The 18958-nt window shown below is 36.4% G+C and overlaps 1 protein-coding gene and 1 long non-coding RNA gene across 10 annotated transcripts in view; one reads left to right on the forward strand and one right to left on the reverse strand.

The window, feature by feature from the left end:
- Positions 1–18958, forward strand: part of LOC136017469 (uncharacterized) — a 63742-nt gene that overhangs the window by 10852 nt on the left and 33932 nt on the right. Inside the window, exons 3-4 of one of the 2 annotated variants that reach the window (XR_010613939.1) lie at positions 39–118; positions 4291–6430. This is a non-coding gene — a long non-coding RNA (uncharacterized LOC136017469). Of the gene's footprint in view, positions 1–38; positions 119–4290; positions 6431–18958 lie in introns of those variants that run through there. The other variant, XR_010613940.1, reaches the window with a different exon arrangement.
- PDE5A (phosphodiesterase 5A) overlaps positions 3096–18958 on the reverse strand; it is a 62795-nt gene continuing 46932 nt past the window's right edge. For 7 of the 8 annotated variants that reach the window (XM_065685695.1, XM_065685688.1, XM_065685711.1 and 4 more), the window contains exons 13-21: positions 17783–17908; positions 15608–15702; positions 12234–12321; positions 11122–11222; positions 10951–11028; positions 10024–10087; positions 9380–9454; positions 8788–8871; positions 3096–7178 (exon numbers count right to left, since the gene is read on the reverse strand). In XM_065685695.1, coding sequence (XP_065541767.1) covers positions 7041–7178; positions 8788–8871; positions 9380–9454; positions 10024–10087; positions 10951–11028; positions 11122–11222; positions 12234–12321; positions 15608–15702; positions 17783–17908 — 849 coding nt within the window. In that variant the 3' untranslated portion in view covers positions 3096–7040. Of the gene's footprint in view, positions 8518–8787; positions 8872–9379; positions 9455–10023; positions 10088–10950; positions 11029–11121; positions 11223–12233; positions 12322–15607; positions 15703–17782; positions 17909–18958 lie in introns of all 8 variants that reach the window. The other variant, XM_065685702.1, reaches the window with a different exon arrangement.

An 18958-nucleotide genomic window follows, 5' to 3' on the forward strand; every position in this document is an offset into this window, starting at 1 on the left:
GCCTGTTTGCCAAGTTTCTGGTTTCCTTTTCAATCAAGGAGAATCTCCTAGATGCTGCTGATATTGCAGTCTGCTCAACATGAAGATTCAACATTTGAAGATCATTTAGAAACTTCCAGTGAGTATAGATCCATTTCTCTGATTAGTTAGTAGTGGGCTGTGAATCTTAAAACTTACTCTTAACTGTCTGTATGCACTCCTGTGTAATGGCTCTGATCCATAAAGTGCTTCATGTTTTTGAGAGCTGATTATTGAACAGAACTGAAGTGCATGAGCTAGTAAACTCCAGGTTAGAATATCTAGAAGCAAAATGCAGTTTTTTTTTTTTTTAAGCAGTTACAACTTTGGTATTTACTCCATCCATTACTGTGTGCTAAAGTGAATCCTAGGATTACTTGGAATAGTAGAATCTAACCTAGTATTAATGAAAAGAGGGTGAGAGTGGAGAATTGCCAATAAAGACAAGTGTGCTTTTCCAGTAAAGGTTATATTAATCTCTGAGCATTAGTGCCATTTGTCACTTGTCACACAGAGACTGGTATGTTGGTTGACCTGCGTGCTTTGTGTCAGGTTTATCTAAGGTATTAAAATGTATATTTTCTAGGCAAATAATAGGGACATTTAGGGAAGTAGTTTCTTTTAGTTCAGAATATGGAATGTGATCAAAGTGTAGGACTGAGTTATAGTCAAATGAGCTAATGATGTAGAGTATGGAAAGTCTTCATCAGTCTTTTTGGTTTCTCCAAAATTTGAGCTGGACCTGTAGTTCATTTCAGCACAACTATTTGCTGATTATACACTTTTGCTCTTGATTATCGTATAGCTCCAAACTCCACCAAATATTATTGTGATTATCTGGATTATTGACTTGAATCTTATCTCACCTGTAAAATAGTAAGCTTCAGAGTTCTTTTGAGCTCAGCATCATAGCAAGAGAGCACCCTGTATGGCTTAGATATTTAAATATTTATATATCCAAAAGGAAAATATGTCTTCAAAACATTTGTTTAGTATCTCATATAAAAGCAGAATGGACATCCATATCTTGGCTCTATTTCCAGCTCAGAAAGAGACTTTGTATGTGCCTTTGATCAATTTGATCCCTCTACTTAATCTGTAAAATAAATGTCCCTTCTATTAAAAAGCCATGCATATCATAATGTGCCAGTGAGTTGATTAACTACTACAAAAAAGTTTTGTGAACTAGTGCCTATATGTGAATGAATCATGTGGAAACTAGTGACATAACTGTATTTTACTCTACTAGTTTTTGTTAAAGATCTTTGATGATAAATAGATTTACACTTTAATGATGTTTATCAGCCATTATGAACCACTGGGTGGGTAGTAGCAGGCTATCGCTTAAACTGATCATCCTCATATTTCAGCAGGAAAGAGGATTTTATCTTTACTTGATAGTACAGATTCAGAACAGAAAATAATGCAGCTGTTTAGAGAACAGTTCAGTCTTTCAGGAAGTGTAAAAATAAATTTCTGTCTTAAATAAGAGCTTTGAAATAACGGGGGGAAAACATGCAGCCAGGCATTTCAACAAATTATGGATTGTAAATATCAAAGTGAAAACTGTGTTTATAACGTGGTATGTTTCAACTTACTTAAATTGAAATTCTAAAGTTTTGCATATGGCTAAGAAATGCCACTCTTCTCTGAAGGGCTCAAAATCTCGATGGCTGTCAGATTCCATACCTTTAGATCCTAAAGCTAACTACTGTAACAACTCACACATTTGAATTATTTCTGAAGAATCTTAAAGGGTGAGATTTCACAGGAATGTGAAATGCATGTCAGCAATAGCTGTCACCACTGTTACTAAAAATATGGCTGGAGGAATGAGTTATTGTCTTTTTCATTTGTTAAAAAGGTATCATAGTTGTGCAAAATGTGAAGGACCGAATATAATATTATTTTTCACCTTTTCAATAAAAATGCCCTCTTTTAAGGTTATATTATTTTCTGGGCTGCGTAAGAAAGGTATTAGTACTCCTGTTGAAAACTGCACCACTTCTCACAAATTAATTCAAACATTCAGCAAGACTAAGCAGGAGCATGACTAGGTTGGTGAGTGGGCTGGAAAGATTGTAGTCTCAACAGCAAACAATTACCATCAATGTAGATATACACAAAAACAGTTGTTCAGTTGCACTCATAAACTTCAGTTGGTTCAAGCAAGCAGTGCTTGTGTTTTGTGCTGAACTAAATCTGCCCTTCATAACTTTTTGAATGAGGCTGTTGTTTGTCAGGAATGTACATACTTTTTGGTTTTGCCTACAGCTAAAAAAGCTAGAAGTGTTGGTGTGGAGAAGCTAATAGGCAAAGAAGAGAAATTGCCAGGAAACACATTGGTCTAGAATTACTTCTAGGATCAGCAGCTCACATGGGATGAGGCTTTTGTTGTCAAAAATAGTTTTGTCACACTTTCGCTTAAAGGCATGGGGTTAACTATTTCCATCTCTCTTATGTGCTACTCCAGGAATACTTGATACTTGGTAAGAAGATGGATCTGTGTAACAATTGTATTTGCTAGTTCTACTTATCCAATAAACTGGTTTCTGACAGCTAGTAAGTGTAGTTGCAGTGCTCTCTGGTGGTTAGAAGCAGTGAAATATTTTTTGATGTTTTTAAATGAGAAGTACTGTACCACTGGCTCACTTACTTAAGTAGTACTTAGGCTGTAAGTATCTTGATATTAATAGTAAAGTTTTTCTTTTCTGGATTTCTAGGACTGAGAGAAGTTATTATAAAATACACATTTACACAAGCAATTATTTGAATCAGGAAACAATGTTTTGTTGAAAATACCACCTCAATATTATTACATAACAGTAAAATTTGACATCGTGCTTTTTATTTTAAAAAGCATGAAAACAGTACAAAGACAAGAATGAGGAAATAAGTAATAAGCAGCAGTTTGACCTTAGAGAATAACCTATGTTCTCTTTCAGCTGTACAGTAAGTAGCAGTTTGACCTTAGAGAATAACCTGACTATATTCTCTTTCAGCTGTACAGTAAGTACTAATGATTCTCTTACGTAACTAGTTTTACTAAGCAGTCATACGACAGAAGCAAGCAAAACCTTGTAACATTCAGAAGACTTTAATATTGCTTAAAGGCAAAACATAATATGCAGAGTAACCCCCTTAACCTAGTACAAAAGTACTGTGCCCAGAAACAATGTATTTGTTCAAATATTTTCAATAAGTAAAAGAATACAAATAGACAAACTGAGTGGCTAGTGACTGTGATTTAGATTTTTATTAAACTATAATAGAAATATATATTAAAACTATTTACAGTGCATTTCACACTACATTCTTTGAGAAACATGCAGATGTCTGCCATGTCAATAAATAGAGGGCTCAAATTCTAACTTCAGTTACATCTGTAAGGTACCTCAGGCATCAGCAAGAATAGCTGACTACAGCAAAGAACAGGTGAGGCAGATGTTACCAAGGGTAAGAGTTTAGTCCCTCTTCATAGGTAAAAAAAAAAAATTCCATCACTTTGTATACAGCTCAATCAAACTCACACAGACCTAAACGGGAATCATCTAATTGACTTCAAATGGGCATTTGAGCATGCCTTAGGCCCTTGCATAACAAGCTCATGCTGTGAAAGTTAGCAGAAATATTATTATATTAATATTATAGCAAAATATTATAGCAGAATTGTCATATAGCATTATCAAAATGTGGAAAATAAACTTTCCTATGCAATTTCCATTCATCTAGCAATGATAAAGATCAAATATCTTGCTGTCACAATTTGCTGCATTTAGCAGGTGTCACTGATTACCAGGCCAGATTCTGTCATGTTTCTTGTTCCTGTGAAAATCCAAACCAAAAAGTCCAGTGCTTGTCATTTGTCATACTCTGGCCAAACTAATTTTGTTATTCAAGCTCCAGTGTTCATGCTTATCTCAGAGCAGCCTTCCAATATCTGAAGGGGGCCTACAGCGATGCCAGAGAGGCAGTCTTCATCATTGACTGTAGCAGTAGGGCAAGGGGGAATGGGTTTAAACTGAAACAGGGGAAGTTCAGGTTAGATAATAAGGAAGAAGTTCCCTACTGTGAGGGTGGTGAGGTACTGGCACAAGTTGCCCAAAGAAGTTGTGAATGCTCCATCCGTGGCAGTGTTCAAGGCCAGGTTGGACAGAGCCATGGGCGACATGGTCTAGTGTGAGGTGTCCCTGGCAACGTGTTTGGAACTAGATGATCTTAAGATCCTTTTCAACCCTAACCTTTGTGTGATTCTGTAATCTTTCAAATTAGTGCAAGTCCCTGAAGAAGTACAGCAGGAACTGTGAAAAAGCTGAAACCTTGTGGAATATAAACTGCATGTGATCTGGTATGAAGAAGAAACTACAGTGTCACAGAGCCAAGACTCCTAACTAAAGCTAATGTAGAAATCTGCCTGAAATACTAGGTCTCTATAAAACCTTAAAACATGTATGAATTTATTATGAGCAAAGCATTTTTTTCCATCTGCTATCTTCTTGTGAATAATTATAAGGGGCACGAATCAGATGACCCGAGCAACATCTCCTAATTTTAAGGGGCCAGGGCTGACTCTTCGTAATCCTTCTGCATAATGGGTTGGAAATTCAGTTACCTAGTAATTTTGAGAAATCTTATGTAGAAATTAGACACTGTTCTGATTTAGTCTGTGCCACTGCCAGCTAAAGTGCATTGAACTGGAGTTCAGAAGTTTATCTTTACATGCACACAGTTGCTGGAGGGTGATGCTTTTAAGGTTCTCAAAACAACAGTTTAAAGGGTTTGTTTTTTTAAAAATATATATAGGTATTATGAAATTTAAATGGTTCATTTACTAGGAACCACATTTCTATGTATGTTCCAATCTTTGTAGCAGAAGAGATTCTGTGGGATAAATGTGTACAGATGTGTAATTAGATATATGTGCACATAATGTAGAACTGTTAATTTTATGTGAACCTTTGAAAAAATGCAACACCATGTCCATTTTTTTCAAGTCAGAAATATGAGCCCAGCACTCCTTTGTAATAGCTATACTAAAGGTTTCCTGAACACACAATATAGCAAAGAAATGCTGGGATCTTAATAAAAATGACATGTTACTACACTGTAGTATCACTGTAGCTGATTTGCCATGCTGTCCCTATGAATTACTAATCTCAACTGTGCTAGCTAGAATACACCTTTATATACATACACTTTAGTCATATTTATATTAAGTATGTATCTCATCAGTTACCATGATAATTACATTTCAATATCTCAAGCATTCAAGGAAAAGAATATACAAGGACTATGCAAATCCTGAAGCAAAGTTTCCTGTTTATCAAGAAGTACCAAAAAACTTCTTTCTGGGGAGTGTGTTGGGAGGGCAGGCTGCTGTCATTTTTCTCAAAAGCTGTGACATACTACATACATACATTGTACTGTGTTTGCATATAAACACATATATGGAGCACTGCGTAATAGTAGCCCTGGAAGTCTATTATTGTTTAATTCCATTATTTTTTTTTTTAATCTGGAAAATAATGAGAAATATTCTGTAGATTTTGTTTTTTTCAAATTCAGCTGCAATAATATTGCATAATATAAAAGTAATTACAATATTGGTAGTCATTAAGGAAGTTTGACATAGGATTTAATCAGTAACAAATAACTTAGGTTGGCAGAAATGCTGCACACTATCGGAATCCCTTGTACGTTGGGGTTGGTCTAATGCGTATATTATCTTGAACTGTCTCCCAATTAAAGAAAAATTTTATTAGTCATCTTCATTTAAATAAAATACCAATGTTACCTTTTTCACAAGTGCAAGTCAATAGATTTCTTACCTTTCTGAACATTAATGGCTCAAATAAAAATGGCAAATCCCTGTAGCACTCTTGGCTGGTTTTGCTTTCGGTATTCTTTTTCTCCTATTACTTTAAGGTATTGTGATTAATTATTGTTAACATTAACTAATGATAAAAATGATTTTTAAAATGTGTTAACATAAAGCTTAGAACCATAGCCATTTCATAATAGCACTGGCCTCAAGAATCAGTCATTGATAGTCACCAGAAGTGTCACCATATCTGCATCATTCTGATTCATCTCTTTCATCTCTGCTCTTGCAGTTATATTCTCTTCTACTGTTCCTGCCCATGATTCAGTCTGTTTTTTATGATGATGTTAAATTCAACTTCCAAAGGAAGTTAAAACCAGCATACAAAAATGACCGTGTTTAGTTTCCATTTCTCTGTGTGCTTCTTGCAGCTTTCTATGAGAGCTGTCAGTTATCTTGTGACATTTCATTGACCTTCAAGTAATTTTCATTATTTATGGATATTTGTGACACTCCTACCACAAAATTCTTAAGACCCCCATTGCTTAGTAATTCACAGGTTTTGGTTTTGTTTTTTTTTTTTTTTAATTTCTCTAAATGTAAGACATTTGCTAAGGTATTTCTCTAGTGTGAAAAAAACGTACTGGGTGCACAGCTTCTGGGACTTTTTCACTCTAAAGCCCCCTTTCATCTCCTGAAAGAGGTTAGCATAGTATATACTGGATTAGGCTCCCAAGAGGTAGTCCCAGTCCTTCCTCTGAACCTCTGGGAAGAGAAAAGGCAAGACTGCTCATTACTTTTATAACGTAATGCAACAAGACTGGAAGAGGAAAAAAGATGTGAAATGCAGCAGTCTTTAAGATACTGGCCACAACATGATCACTAAACAGCTATATACATCTGTAAAGTAATAGGCTCTCGGGGACAGTTGAGTAACTGCACTCGTACCTTCTCACAGAATAAGGTAGCAAAAAATACCCTTTCCGATCTTTTTCCATCTCTATTAGATGTAATAAAGGAAACACACTATCTTTGTATAACCTTGGTACATACATGGTCATGCTATATCTTGAAATGTGGAAAAATAATACAGCAGTGGCAAAACATAAGCCAAATTCATACAGTGTTTAGCAAAATGCAGAGCTCCCCTATTGCTATGTTTTCTATGTGAACTCAAGCTTGTGGTTGTTAAATCAGCATCTCAGTTCTGTTTGGCTTGATTGCTTTCTCCATTAATCAGATTCTTCTCTTGTTGTTCAGCTAAGGATTGCCATTTCTGCCTATTTTTTCTACAGCCATCCAGTAAAGGGTAGCAGGCCTCTGACACATGCGTTAGGGCCTGAAATAAATCAAGAATATGTAAAACATATTAACAACACAGTAAGTGTTCTTAAAGATTACCATGAGAGACCAGAATGAATTAAATGCGAGGTGCATATTTAATCGAAAATTAACATGTATTTTAAACTTCAAGGAAGACTTCCTGCTGCATATCAAATGTGAACAAAATTACCTGGCACTACTGCAGATTAGACTGAGGTATGGAAAGAGTGTTTGAGCCCACTGATTCTGTAATAACTATGACCAACGGCAAAGTACACAGAGGAGAATCCTGGCCCCTCTGCTGGTCACTGTACAAAATGTAACATCAGTCAGAATTTCACATGCAATTCATGTTTTGCTGAAATAACTTGAGGTAGCAATGTGTAGTTCTCCTGTTACTTTATATACAGACCCTACTGAGTTCCCAGTTTGTATAAATCTCCATAGATCCTTTTGGTTTTATAGGCTGCTTTATTAGTTCCAGTAGACCTAATTGAATTATTGTCCATTTACACTACAAGAATAGGGCTGATATCTCTGTAGTTTTCCTGTTTTATTTATCTGTGTATATCTAAACAGCATTTAGAAGTGCTACATGGTACTTTTTCAATTAAAAAAAATGGAAAGAATGAAACACATTGCTTTTATTTTTTCACTTAAAATGAAGACGTGTAGATCATTCAGTTTAACTGTACTGATTACCTAGCTAACACAAGCTACAAAACTTCAACTCATTGGGACCTGACCTACTCTGAATAACATGGTAAGTCACATACTTGCAGTGCTGTATTGGGAACTCATTTATGTTTGTGCTGTGTGTCACATTCCTACTGACTGGAGAAAAGCAAAGAAAACAGTGAAAAGGTTGTCATTACAACCCTTGTTATTGTTTGGTTTTATAGCATTTGAATATTGGGTGAGTGAACTGTTTGCTTGTTCATTTTCAAAGTAACACTGAAGTTGTGTATATGTTTTACTATTTATTACTCACTTGAAGTTGTGTATATGTTTTACTATTTATTACTCACTAAAGAAAACAGAAAACTGTGTAAGCAGGTAATATTCCCTACCTGTATGCCAGTCAAAAGAAACAAAACACTGGATCAGCTCAAACCATAGCCCCTTCCTTGAATTTACCAGTGCTGTTACTGGTTTTGCCACTTCCTCCCCATAAGGCTCCCCATCCTCTTTAGTGCTCTGTGCCCTGTAGGTAAGTCACTGTCACTTCTCTGTTGGGTTAGGACACAAGCTGGCATATTCTGAATCTATGTAAAACTCCCAGACACTGTCAGCCATGTGCTGTTCCAGTTCAAGTCAGACTTTGGGACAAGATGACAAGAGTGATACACTGAAAGCTGTAAGAGGCAACATGTTCTTATATCAAAATGCATTGATCAGACAAATATTAATGATAAAGGCTAAAGTAATAATTTCTTTAACTGAATAATGAACCATATGCAATATATAACAAAAAGAACCCCAAAAAACCCAACCCAACAATCTTTTTTAACTAAGGGAGTAGTTTTGTATGTGATTTTTATTCTAATTTTAAATCTGCATCTGTCACAGGCTACAGTGAGCAGTTCTGGATTTAGGTATTTGCAATTCTTGCTTCAGCATCATACCTCATACAGCTGCAAACAAATAGCATCGATGAATCCAACCTGCATGCTGGGAATTTTATTCTTCTTCTCTCTGTTCATTAGATCCTGCAGATAAGAAGCAAACAAGCTCTGTGTTTAAATGCATTAAATAAAACCCTAGCCAAAACCAAAGAGAAAGGCTGCAATTAAAAAGTGTCACCTTAACACGCACAGCAAGCTCAGCACAGCACGGTATCGGTGTATTTGTTACAATGGAGGTAATTTGACTGCATGACTTGCCTTAGGAGATTGTCTTTGGAATGACAGACCCCAAATAGCTAGACAAATAGACATGCTTACTGGGTTTCCATAGCTTGCAAACAGGTACTAATTTAGGAATGTATTTCCTAGACAATACTGATTTAGAAGAAATAATGCAGTCTGTTCTTCTGGCTCAGAGATAACACCACACGATTGGTGTTTGAGAGCCACAGAAGAAAAGTGACTACTAGGAAGGAGTTAGCCCTGTATTCTGGTTAGTGGGAGAAATTGTTGCTTTTGAAAGTAATGATGTGAAGTGCCATTCGTAGAGGCCATTTTGAAAGAGGTGATTATGCATGACTTTGTCACTTACTGTTGGTTCTATGTTGAGTTCCTTCCGCTCTTTATCTCCTTGGTCAAAGAATTCAGTAGCTATAAGCTCAGCAATCTGTAAGAGATTTCATACATTGAGAGCCCTAAAAGTTCACTAGCTACCTACAACCCAAACTATTATTTCTGTCTTTCCTTAGGATATATTGAATTGGGACCCCCCGTAATGAAACTCTCCAGCTTAACAACTAGCTTTTAGAGTTCTTCATGCACATATCTGTACACAAACCAAACACTTGGTTGTGCTGATATTTACTTTGACAAAGCGAAGTGAATAAAATGGCACATGGGCATCTTATCACTGATACCAGCTGCAATGATCAACACAGAAAAAGGTCAACTGATACTAAGGTGTTGTATCAGTTGACTATTGCCTTCTAGTAACACAGAAATGTTTGAAAGAACAAAGATTCCTGATTCACCTTTAGGTTACTGCTAACATGGTGACATAGCTAAATGCACAGATCTTGCTACAAAGACCTGAGAAAGTCTTCAGTCCACATACAGCACTTTGAAGGAGTACTTCCTAAGCATTCCACCACTGCTTTTGCAATAAGGACTGGATGGAAAGAGCAGAAGCTGTTACGCAGTATTTGTATTTAGCAAATCTTAAAATGAAGTATATACCCGTTGCTGAACTGGCCATGGTTTGGTTATGGCTGATAAATCACAGGCAGTCATCAGCATTGCTCTGTAGAAAAAAAAAATCAGAAAAAACCCCTATGAAATGTAGCCACCAAGTCAAGTGATTAATAAAACAATATAAAATTTCAAGGAACATCAAGGAAATAAGTTAAAGTGAAGTTATAAAGGTATCCAAGGCTCAGTGATGCAGCAGACTGACTATTTGTGTGAAATGAGCATGCAGAAATGAGCAAAGCTGGACCAGCTTATTCGATGGATTCACATCAAATGAACTGTTTCATTCCATTTGCTACTGGACAGACATCACATTTATTTGTTTATGACATTAGCAGTGACTGCCATTTTATTGACAGTATGAGGGCCAAGAACTGGAATAAGAATAGATATAAAACATGACTAAATTAGACTGGTTTTTAAAGGCACTGAATTGAAACTTGGCATCTTTTCTTTCCAAGAGAGCCTATGTAAGCCTGGTTTTCTGTAGCTGTGCATTACAATATGTCTCTGTTCTTAATGTTCTCTTTTCTTCCCTGCTTCAAAACAAGCTGCCTGTCCTGAATCTTTAGCTATTAGTTTCAACAATTCAATATTCAATATTGAAGTATAAAGTATCCACAGCAAAAGAACATGCTACATAGGCAGGAACCCTACACTCTCCTGGGAAGAACAGAAATGTTCGTAGAGCTCCACATGCTACTTAACAAAGTTTATTGTACAGGTTGCAGAGTTTGTAATTCAGACCCAGGGAGTCGCTCAGTGACTGGCCACTGGCCACTATGCTAGTGGCAGTTTGTACAAGCCCAGAGCACACAGGTCTGCTGGTTTTAATGAAATTCACAGCAACATGGTATTGAAAATCAGGTACCTAATAATATTAACTGATGACTTCATCATTCTGCTTTTACTTACAAAAATAGCTCCTTCTGTGTAGGATCTTCCCAATTAAATTGCTTCTTCCTTAGAAGTTCAAAAAATTCTCCTCTTCTCCTTTAAGGAAGTTAAAACATAAGTTTTTGCAGCATGCTGACACAATTCAAACATCCAGCAATGACTGTCCAGCCAAACTTGCCTTTGACTTACTTTATGTATAGTGCTAGGTCTGTGGCAAGAATGGCTTGTTTTATCATTTTCAGTGTGGCCTTGTATTCTTCAATCGAAAGGCTGCTGAGAATCTGGTTTCCCTTTTACAAAAAAAAAAAAAAAAAAAAAAAGCCAGTGCTATCAGTAAAATGGGCAACAGCACACCAGTTTGTTAAAATGTCTCTTGGATACTAATTCATTATGAGTTGCTTGCTTATATCTGATGTCATTCTTTTACCCTGCTTCCTTTTGCACATTCCCCAACTTAAAAATTCCAGTCTTCTTGAGTAATGGCAGAAAGCTGAACAGCAACAGCATCCTAAGCGACTATTACAAAACAAAAGTCCAAGCAGACCAACATCAAAGCCTTTGAGTTCATTCCATTCATCAAAATTAAATTTGCTGCTAGCTCTATTTTAGCATTTCTCTCTCATCTTCCTCCCCATCCTTCCCTGAAGCAGAGCAACTACAGCAGATTCCAGTACCTGCCTATACACCTCACATAAATGAAAATATTTTCCTTTTATGAAGCAACATAAATAAAAAATTCTGTTACATAGAAATACAAGCTCAGCAGCCCACTGTTAAACCAAAGCACTATGGAGCTGGTGAAAAAGCAACTTGCCTATACTTTAGAATTAGTTAATAATATAAACCAAGAAGAACTTAGTTTTACTTGCATATTTACTTAACTTAGGTTTGGCTTCACTTTGGAATGTCAACATTAACAGTGTTTGGTTTGGTCTCATCAGGACTGCTTTGTGTATGTGTAGGCCGGAATGTTTTTTGAAATGAGAGCAAGGACGTGGGTTTGTTTGGTGTTCATAAGAGGTCATGAAAATGGCAACAAAGCCTTTTGTTTCCTTTGCTCCAAGGAAGCAGGTACTCAAAAGGATATTAGCAAGGCTTTCCTTGTCAAGCAACATTTGGAAAGGTTTAGTGGCACTCACCAATGGAACCGTGATTTCAAAACTGCTTCATTTGCATTCTTTACCCAAAAAGGAATAAAGATCACTTAGGAATGTAAAGGGTGGGAATCTATCCAAAAGCTAAAAATAAAAAGTAAATTAGGGAATAGGTTCCTTCAGTGTACACAAAAATGTGGCACTCACTGGACTATTGAGGATCATAAGGCATTGATCAAAATGATGATGCTCCATGATTGAGTGGCAATACAGTTGAGCCAGTGGATGTTCACTTCTGCAGAGTAAAAAGACCGATCAGATTAAGAAATCAAATTAAACATACTACTAGTCCAGAAATGACTTCCCTCTTAGTGGTCTCATTAACAGTTTTCCCAACACACCCAGGTTTGTTCTTAACCAGTTCCTTTCCCCTTTCTGTGCGAGTTCCCCAACAAAGTGAATACATTTGGAAGGATGTAGGGGGTGTAAAGGCAAAAAGACAGTGCTGTTACTTTTCAGAGCATTGACAGCTCTAGTTTTCTACCTTCTGTTATCAGTAGATACCAGCTGCACACAAGGAGTGAGAACATAATACAAGTTTTTATGAAGACTGAAATTTCTTGTAGGAAAGGGGAAGGCAACAGGGACTCATTCACAAGCAAAATTTAAGTGACGGTTTTGGGGTTTGTTACATTTTAAACACCTGCCTTGCATATTCAGTCAGTTCAGCTACTGAACTTGTAAGTAAAATGCAGACCTAATCTGAAGCCTGCTGATACCCATGGTAAATTTCCTGCTGACCTCAGTACACTGTTCTGCAGGGCCCAAAATTGTTGATCAAGTAATTTCCCAGTATTAGTAACTGTACTGGTACCTCTTTCATCACCACTCTCTTCACGACCAGCTAGTGCAATATCATTACCTATCTTATGCCCAGGGTAAAATCCAAAAGGGATACAAGATGTTGGCTGTACTACAGGCAGAGAAAACCAGCATGAAACCAACTGTGCCAGTGCAGAATTTAAAGCTATCTTAGTCTAGAAAATAGAATTTACTGTTTGAGTAGCTTTAGATAAAGCATATCTAAACTTCTCCTCTCTGAGGGTTTCTGATTTTCCCTGTTCCTCATTACATAACATTCTTAATTTTTGCTACCGTATCTTCATTTTCAGACCATGGTCCCATGTTGCTTATGTCATCTCTTCAAATAAATCTGGATTCTTTTGCAAGTCTCTTTGGCTGCTGATCGTGAATCCATTACTTTTAATTATAATCTGGCCTACAAATGTTGTTTAATCATGTCAGAAATTCTTTTTTAGCATATAGTTCCGTGGTACTTTTTGTATGGTTAAGGATCATTCATATGAATTAGTAGCTGCAGGACTGGGTCCCTGTGTAAGTGACTGCACACGGAGACTCAGTAAAAGTCCTAAGAGGATACTGGGAATTTCAGAAGCACAAAAATGTGGAGAAAAAGATGGAAAGACAAACTAAAATGCGGAAAGGGAGATTAAAGGATGCGGGCCCCTGAGGATTACGGGCTGTCTGCCCAGTACCTCCTCTGAGACCGCTGCAAAAGGCATATAGAGCATATTTGCTTGTGTGTTTCCAGAGGGAAACAAACTATAGTATGGTGCCAATGCATGCTGGGTGAAAATTCCCACTGAGTTAAGTGAGGTGCATACCGTGTCCCCTAAAGTTCATCCTGACTGAAGAGAGAGATATGTGAGAAGTATCTTAGTTTATCTTCCCAAGTTCTGTACCAAACTAGAGCTTGCTCTGTACTTACAGACACTGGCTGGCTGGGAAGACACAAGTGCTGGAAATGAACTCAGGTCCCACTACTGTAGTACACAGCATTTCTGTTAAACCACTGCGCTGAGCTAAAGGACACCACTGACTTCTGAACACAGTGGTTTGGTTATGCACTATTCATACTCTGGGCTTGCCTACTTTACATGTGGGTTTGGAAGAAAAAGAAAACCTTCAGCCTATCTACCAAAAGACCTTAACAGCAGTTTCTTTCCTGTAATTTCTACTACCAGGAACATTTTAATTTTTGAAACCCTGTTGCTTAAGAAAAAAACTATATGCTAAGTATCCACAAGATACTTAAGAAACAAAAGGGATTCGTTCCTAGAAAACTAACTTTTCAATGAAGCGAGGGATTTAAAAAACAAAATTCATGGAACTTTCCATTGCAAAACAATTATTAAGCTGTAATCATTGCCACTTTGCAGCATGTGCAAATGTTAGATTTTGCTATCTATGATACTTTCCCAGGACATTTCTGAGAGGAGATGACGCATCTCCAGATGTCTTCCAGGAAATTTATTTTTAAATAAATGAAGCAAAAAATAGCTAACTGGTTCCAATCACTACAAGGTTACAGTTACTGCTGGAATCCCCTATTAAGAAACTAGAAAAAGGTTACTCTTTCAATTTTGGGGATTTTGGTTGTTTTTAATTTGCTTTACACATCAGTCTTAGTATTATTCTGAACACATCTATATGAATGGGTGGAATTCTGCTTCAGCTTACTTACTTTCTGCCTTTCAATATTCTCCGCCTCGGACAAACTTTTCCTCCCCTAGTGTCTTACTCTACACACAGTGAAAACAGCAGACCACTTCTTCCACCCTCCAAGTCTCCCAGAAAAAGAAGTATGCACTTCTGGGTGTCTTTTCCTTACCTCTGGTCAGTTCAGGACACATTGCCAAATCACAGTAATCACATTATACCATGTTTTTTAAATCAAGCTATTTATTTAAGGAAAGATTGTATACTGTTACTTAAATACTAAATTCACTGAAAAACACATTTTGAGCAGATCTGAAACTACTGATAAATTATAAAAAAACTAAGTATTTTTAGTTAAAAATTTAAATACGGAGAAAAAATTATGATGTCCTATTTTGATAACTTCAAAATTAAATATTTTGTTTAGTAAAAATACTTTGTTTCGGAGTATGTTTTGACTTTTTATGTTGTAAAAGTTTCTCTGTAATTCTAGAACTGATCAAAGTTGAAGAGCATAGATAATACCAAATCAACGCAAAACAGTCATACATTTGTAATATGATATTAAACATGTAACTTATCCGAACCAACTTACAACTCTGCAAAAACATGAGTTCAAGATGATAGGGAGACACCTTGGTATCAGATAGCTGTGGATCTCAGCTCAGAGACCCACAGGTGGTTGAGACTAAACAGGGAACAGCTGGCTAGGCAGGGAGAAAACTGAAAAGCTCCACATTTCCTACAAGTTGTCCCTTAGCAGCTGGGACCTTTTGCTGTCACTGTATGGGAAATGGGGGATGTGATTTCTGAAACAGGAGCTTGAAGATGCTGCCCCTGCACAGCCTACTAAGAGTTCGCTTCATCTGCCATTTCAATTAGTCAACAACAGGGGTTTTGCATCTTTGCTGTGGACTCTTGAATGCTTCTGGCTGTTCTTGCACTTACTTTGTTAAAAACCTGCTCCTTTACACAGCCTCACATTATGAAGTCAAATAGGTTGTACTTAATTTAGCCCTGCGATTTTAGTATTCATTTGTTTTTACTTCTCTCAGACTTACCTCTGTATGTAAGAGTTGTTCACTCCCCTGTGATCCAAATCATGACTTAGAGTTGCTATCAGCAAAGCCAGTGTTTCTAAATCAGTCAGTTTGCTCTATATGTAGACAGTAACATAAGTGAGTTAGCTTTGTGATGGCAATTTATTTTGCACAATGTTTTATATCTGCTGTCTTAGCTTTACCACACAGCAGATACAGTTCTAGCCCAAGGAGGAGAAGGACATAAAATGGGATGCTGAGAATAAGGGCTATCTCTGAAGTTGTGGTGAACACTAATAATCATTCTCCTACATCTCAATGCAGACATCAATGGAGACATCATCTAGCGCTATTTATACTGATAAGAAAACTGATATGAGGAAGTGGCTTGCATATCACCTGACAGTGAATAGAGAGTGTGAGGAATCATTTAAAATTCTGACTTTTAGCTCAGCTATTCCATTACCCTCAAGGGAGTTAGGCTACATTCCAGGTATAAACACTTCTTATAAAATGTCCTTCGAATAATCAGAAGGAAAAACATTACATGCTTTTCATTGATTACTGGGCAGATAAGTGAACAGAAGTTTAAAGCCCATGGAAAACAAAATTAACCACTATCTGACTCATTATTTTGAGTTTCTTCTGGACTTCCAAAATGGATTAGTGGACAGGTTATGGTTTCTCTTTTGTGACTATTTTGTATCTTTAATATTTTTCAGCAGAATTAGATAGAAAATTTATTTAAATCTGTCCAGTAAGAAACAGAAGCTGGACAAAGCTACAATGTTGATGCAACATTTCATAATGGGACAAGAGCCACAGGCACAAGAGTCAGTTCAGGAATTTGAAGAACAGGTAGTGACAGCACTGGCACTGGGGGGCTGCACCCTCTGTACAATCAAAGCCAAGTTTTCTTTAAGCAGTTACAACTTCTGTAGATTTACATCTGTTTTCTAGAAGTGAAGCCTGTCCTAAGTGTAGTTAAAAGTCAAATCAGCTTGGAAATGACTAATTTTATGTTTCTGCTAGGAAGATGTGTCCCCTGTCATGTGGTTTTCCCCTCAGACTGGAGAAAAAATTAGAAACTTATGATCAATGCCGTTCTGACTCCAGAATCTAGTACACGAAAATCAGTGTGGAGTGAATCCAATGCAGTGAGGAATAAAGGAGTTAATGGAAATTACAGTGGAAACATACAGGATTCCAAAAATAGCAAGCAAGCTATCAGGATAATCAGATCTAGACCACACACAGAGCAAAACTACCATGTCCACCGCATTATAGAAGGAATATGAAGCCTTTTCTTTTGTCTCTTCCAGCAGCCTTTGTCTTTTTTTTTTTTTTTTTGCTTGTTTTTTTGTTTTTTGTGAGACAAGTTTTCGGAGGAAAGGAATGCCTCTTCATTATTAATACTAGGTTTTGGTCTACAAATAAGATTTATTTATTCTCTCAGAAGTGTTTACTGAAAAATACTATAAACCAACTAATAACAATGGTCTGTAATCAAAGTAAAGAAACACGTTAAAACAGAATAAATAGACACATTCTCTTTTCTTCAAGAATATAAAAAAATACCAAAAACATATTTTGGAAAAATCTTGAATTGCTATCTTTCATATTCTGGGGATCATCTAACTCTTCAATATTTATACTAAAGATAGACTAAGTTGTTTTTTAAAAGATATTATATGTCTTTTAAGTGGAAGATTGAAGCATTCTTCAAAAGCATTGAAATGAGCATTTAAATCTTGATTTCCAAAAATATCCTACTGTTTGTCTAAAGCTGTACTCAGCTCCGTTTGGACTTAAAAAATTTCCTGTTGGATATTATAAGGAAACATCCTGAAAGAGGGTCAGTCTTTTTCTTCTACACCTTTTTCACTTGCTTGTAGCATAAGAATTAACTTTAAAAAAGGACATAATCATGCATGTGTTTTATTTGAGATTTTCCCACTGTGAGTATCTACCTAATCATTTCCAGAGGATTTCACTAAAACTGGGTACATAACAAGATGACAGCAATTTCACAGACCAAGCCCTTAGAGATGTAAACCTTCAGCAAAAATATGTTGATTTCATTAGCAATGCCACCATCTTACTGACCATGACATTCTTACTGACATGGCAATCAGAACTACGCTTCATTATAAAATTTTTTTAGAAGATTCTTAATGTAGAAACAGCAAAATGTACCTGAATTTTACCAGATTTTAAAGCAGCAAACATGCACTGTGCTGTATTAAAGGCATGTCTCCAATTGTGATAAGCAACATTTTTCCGGTAGTTTTTCTTTACACTTAAAATCCATCTGCAGAGAACCTTTAAGAAACAGCATCACATAGTTAACTGTAAATGTATTTGAAATCTATTGTTTTTATGAAAACAAGTATTTCTGTAATATTCCCGCTTGAAAACTCACAGCAAAAAAGATAGTTCCTTTTAACTTATAAAAATTCAAATGTAACATACTTGTAACTGCCAACATAGATAAGAATATGCTTACATCCGCTAGTTTAGCCTTTCATTGAGTACATAATACTTGTGTGTTTGGGGTTTTATTACTAACGGCTAAATGCTAATATCAGATACAGTGCTGTTAATTCAGAAACTGAGTTAAATTGAGCTAACCGGGAGAAAAAAATCCTTGTTTGTAATGACATATTTGACAGAGAAAATGTATTTTTTTAGTTACAGAGCTCTCTTAAGAGCTGTTTTGATAATGAACTTGTGGCTCTTCCCTCATATCAGCTTGTCAAAAGACAAGTAGAATAAGACTTCTGAAAGGAAATAAGTATGACAGAAAGACAGCGATCACTGTATTGCTGGCTAGTATTTTTTTATGCAGGAAGAAAGTATGTCCTGGATGTTTCACAAAACAGTTTTACAAACTGTGGGTTATACTTCTAAAAAATTGAAAGTTGTGAAGATCAGATAGTAATTTAATGTGTACTAGAAAGGTCCCTTGGTTTAAATGTGTACAGCATACTGCTCTATGTTAAATGCTGGCCTCGGTTTGTTCAAGAAAACTTTTAGTATTTCTACTGAAAGATTGTGTACTTACAGAAATGAAAATTCGGTATCATTCACCCACATAGATGATTCCACACATCAAAAAACAGTGGTGTTCTCTGCCTTTCCACTGTTAAAAAAGGAGTGCTAAGCTACTGCCAGTTTTCTTTAGCTCTAGTATGGAAGGCTGAAAGTGTAACTTCAAAGCTGTCAGTGTTCTCTTGCTTCTGTTGAGATGTGTGATTATGTGTCTACTGTCATGGTGTTGTTTTGCTTTTGCAAATCCATCACAATTACTCCACTAGGAACTAGAAGCCCACCACTTACTGGGCAGTACAAGTTCTTGGCCTTACTACAACG

This window comes from Lathamus discolor, chromosome 1 (assembly GCF_037157495.1).
Source record: "Lathamus discolor isolate bLatDis1 chromosome 1, bLatDis1.hap1, whole genome shotgun sequence".
Lineage (NCBI taxonomy): Eukaryota > Metazoa > Chordata > Aves > Psittaciformes > Psittacidae > Lathamus > Lathamus discolor.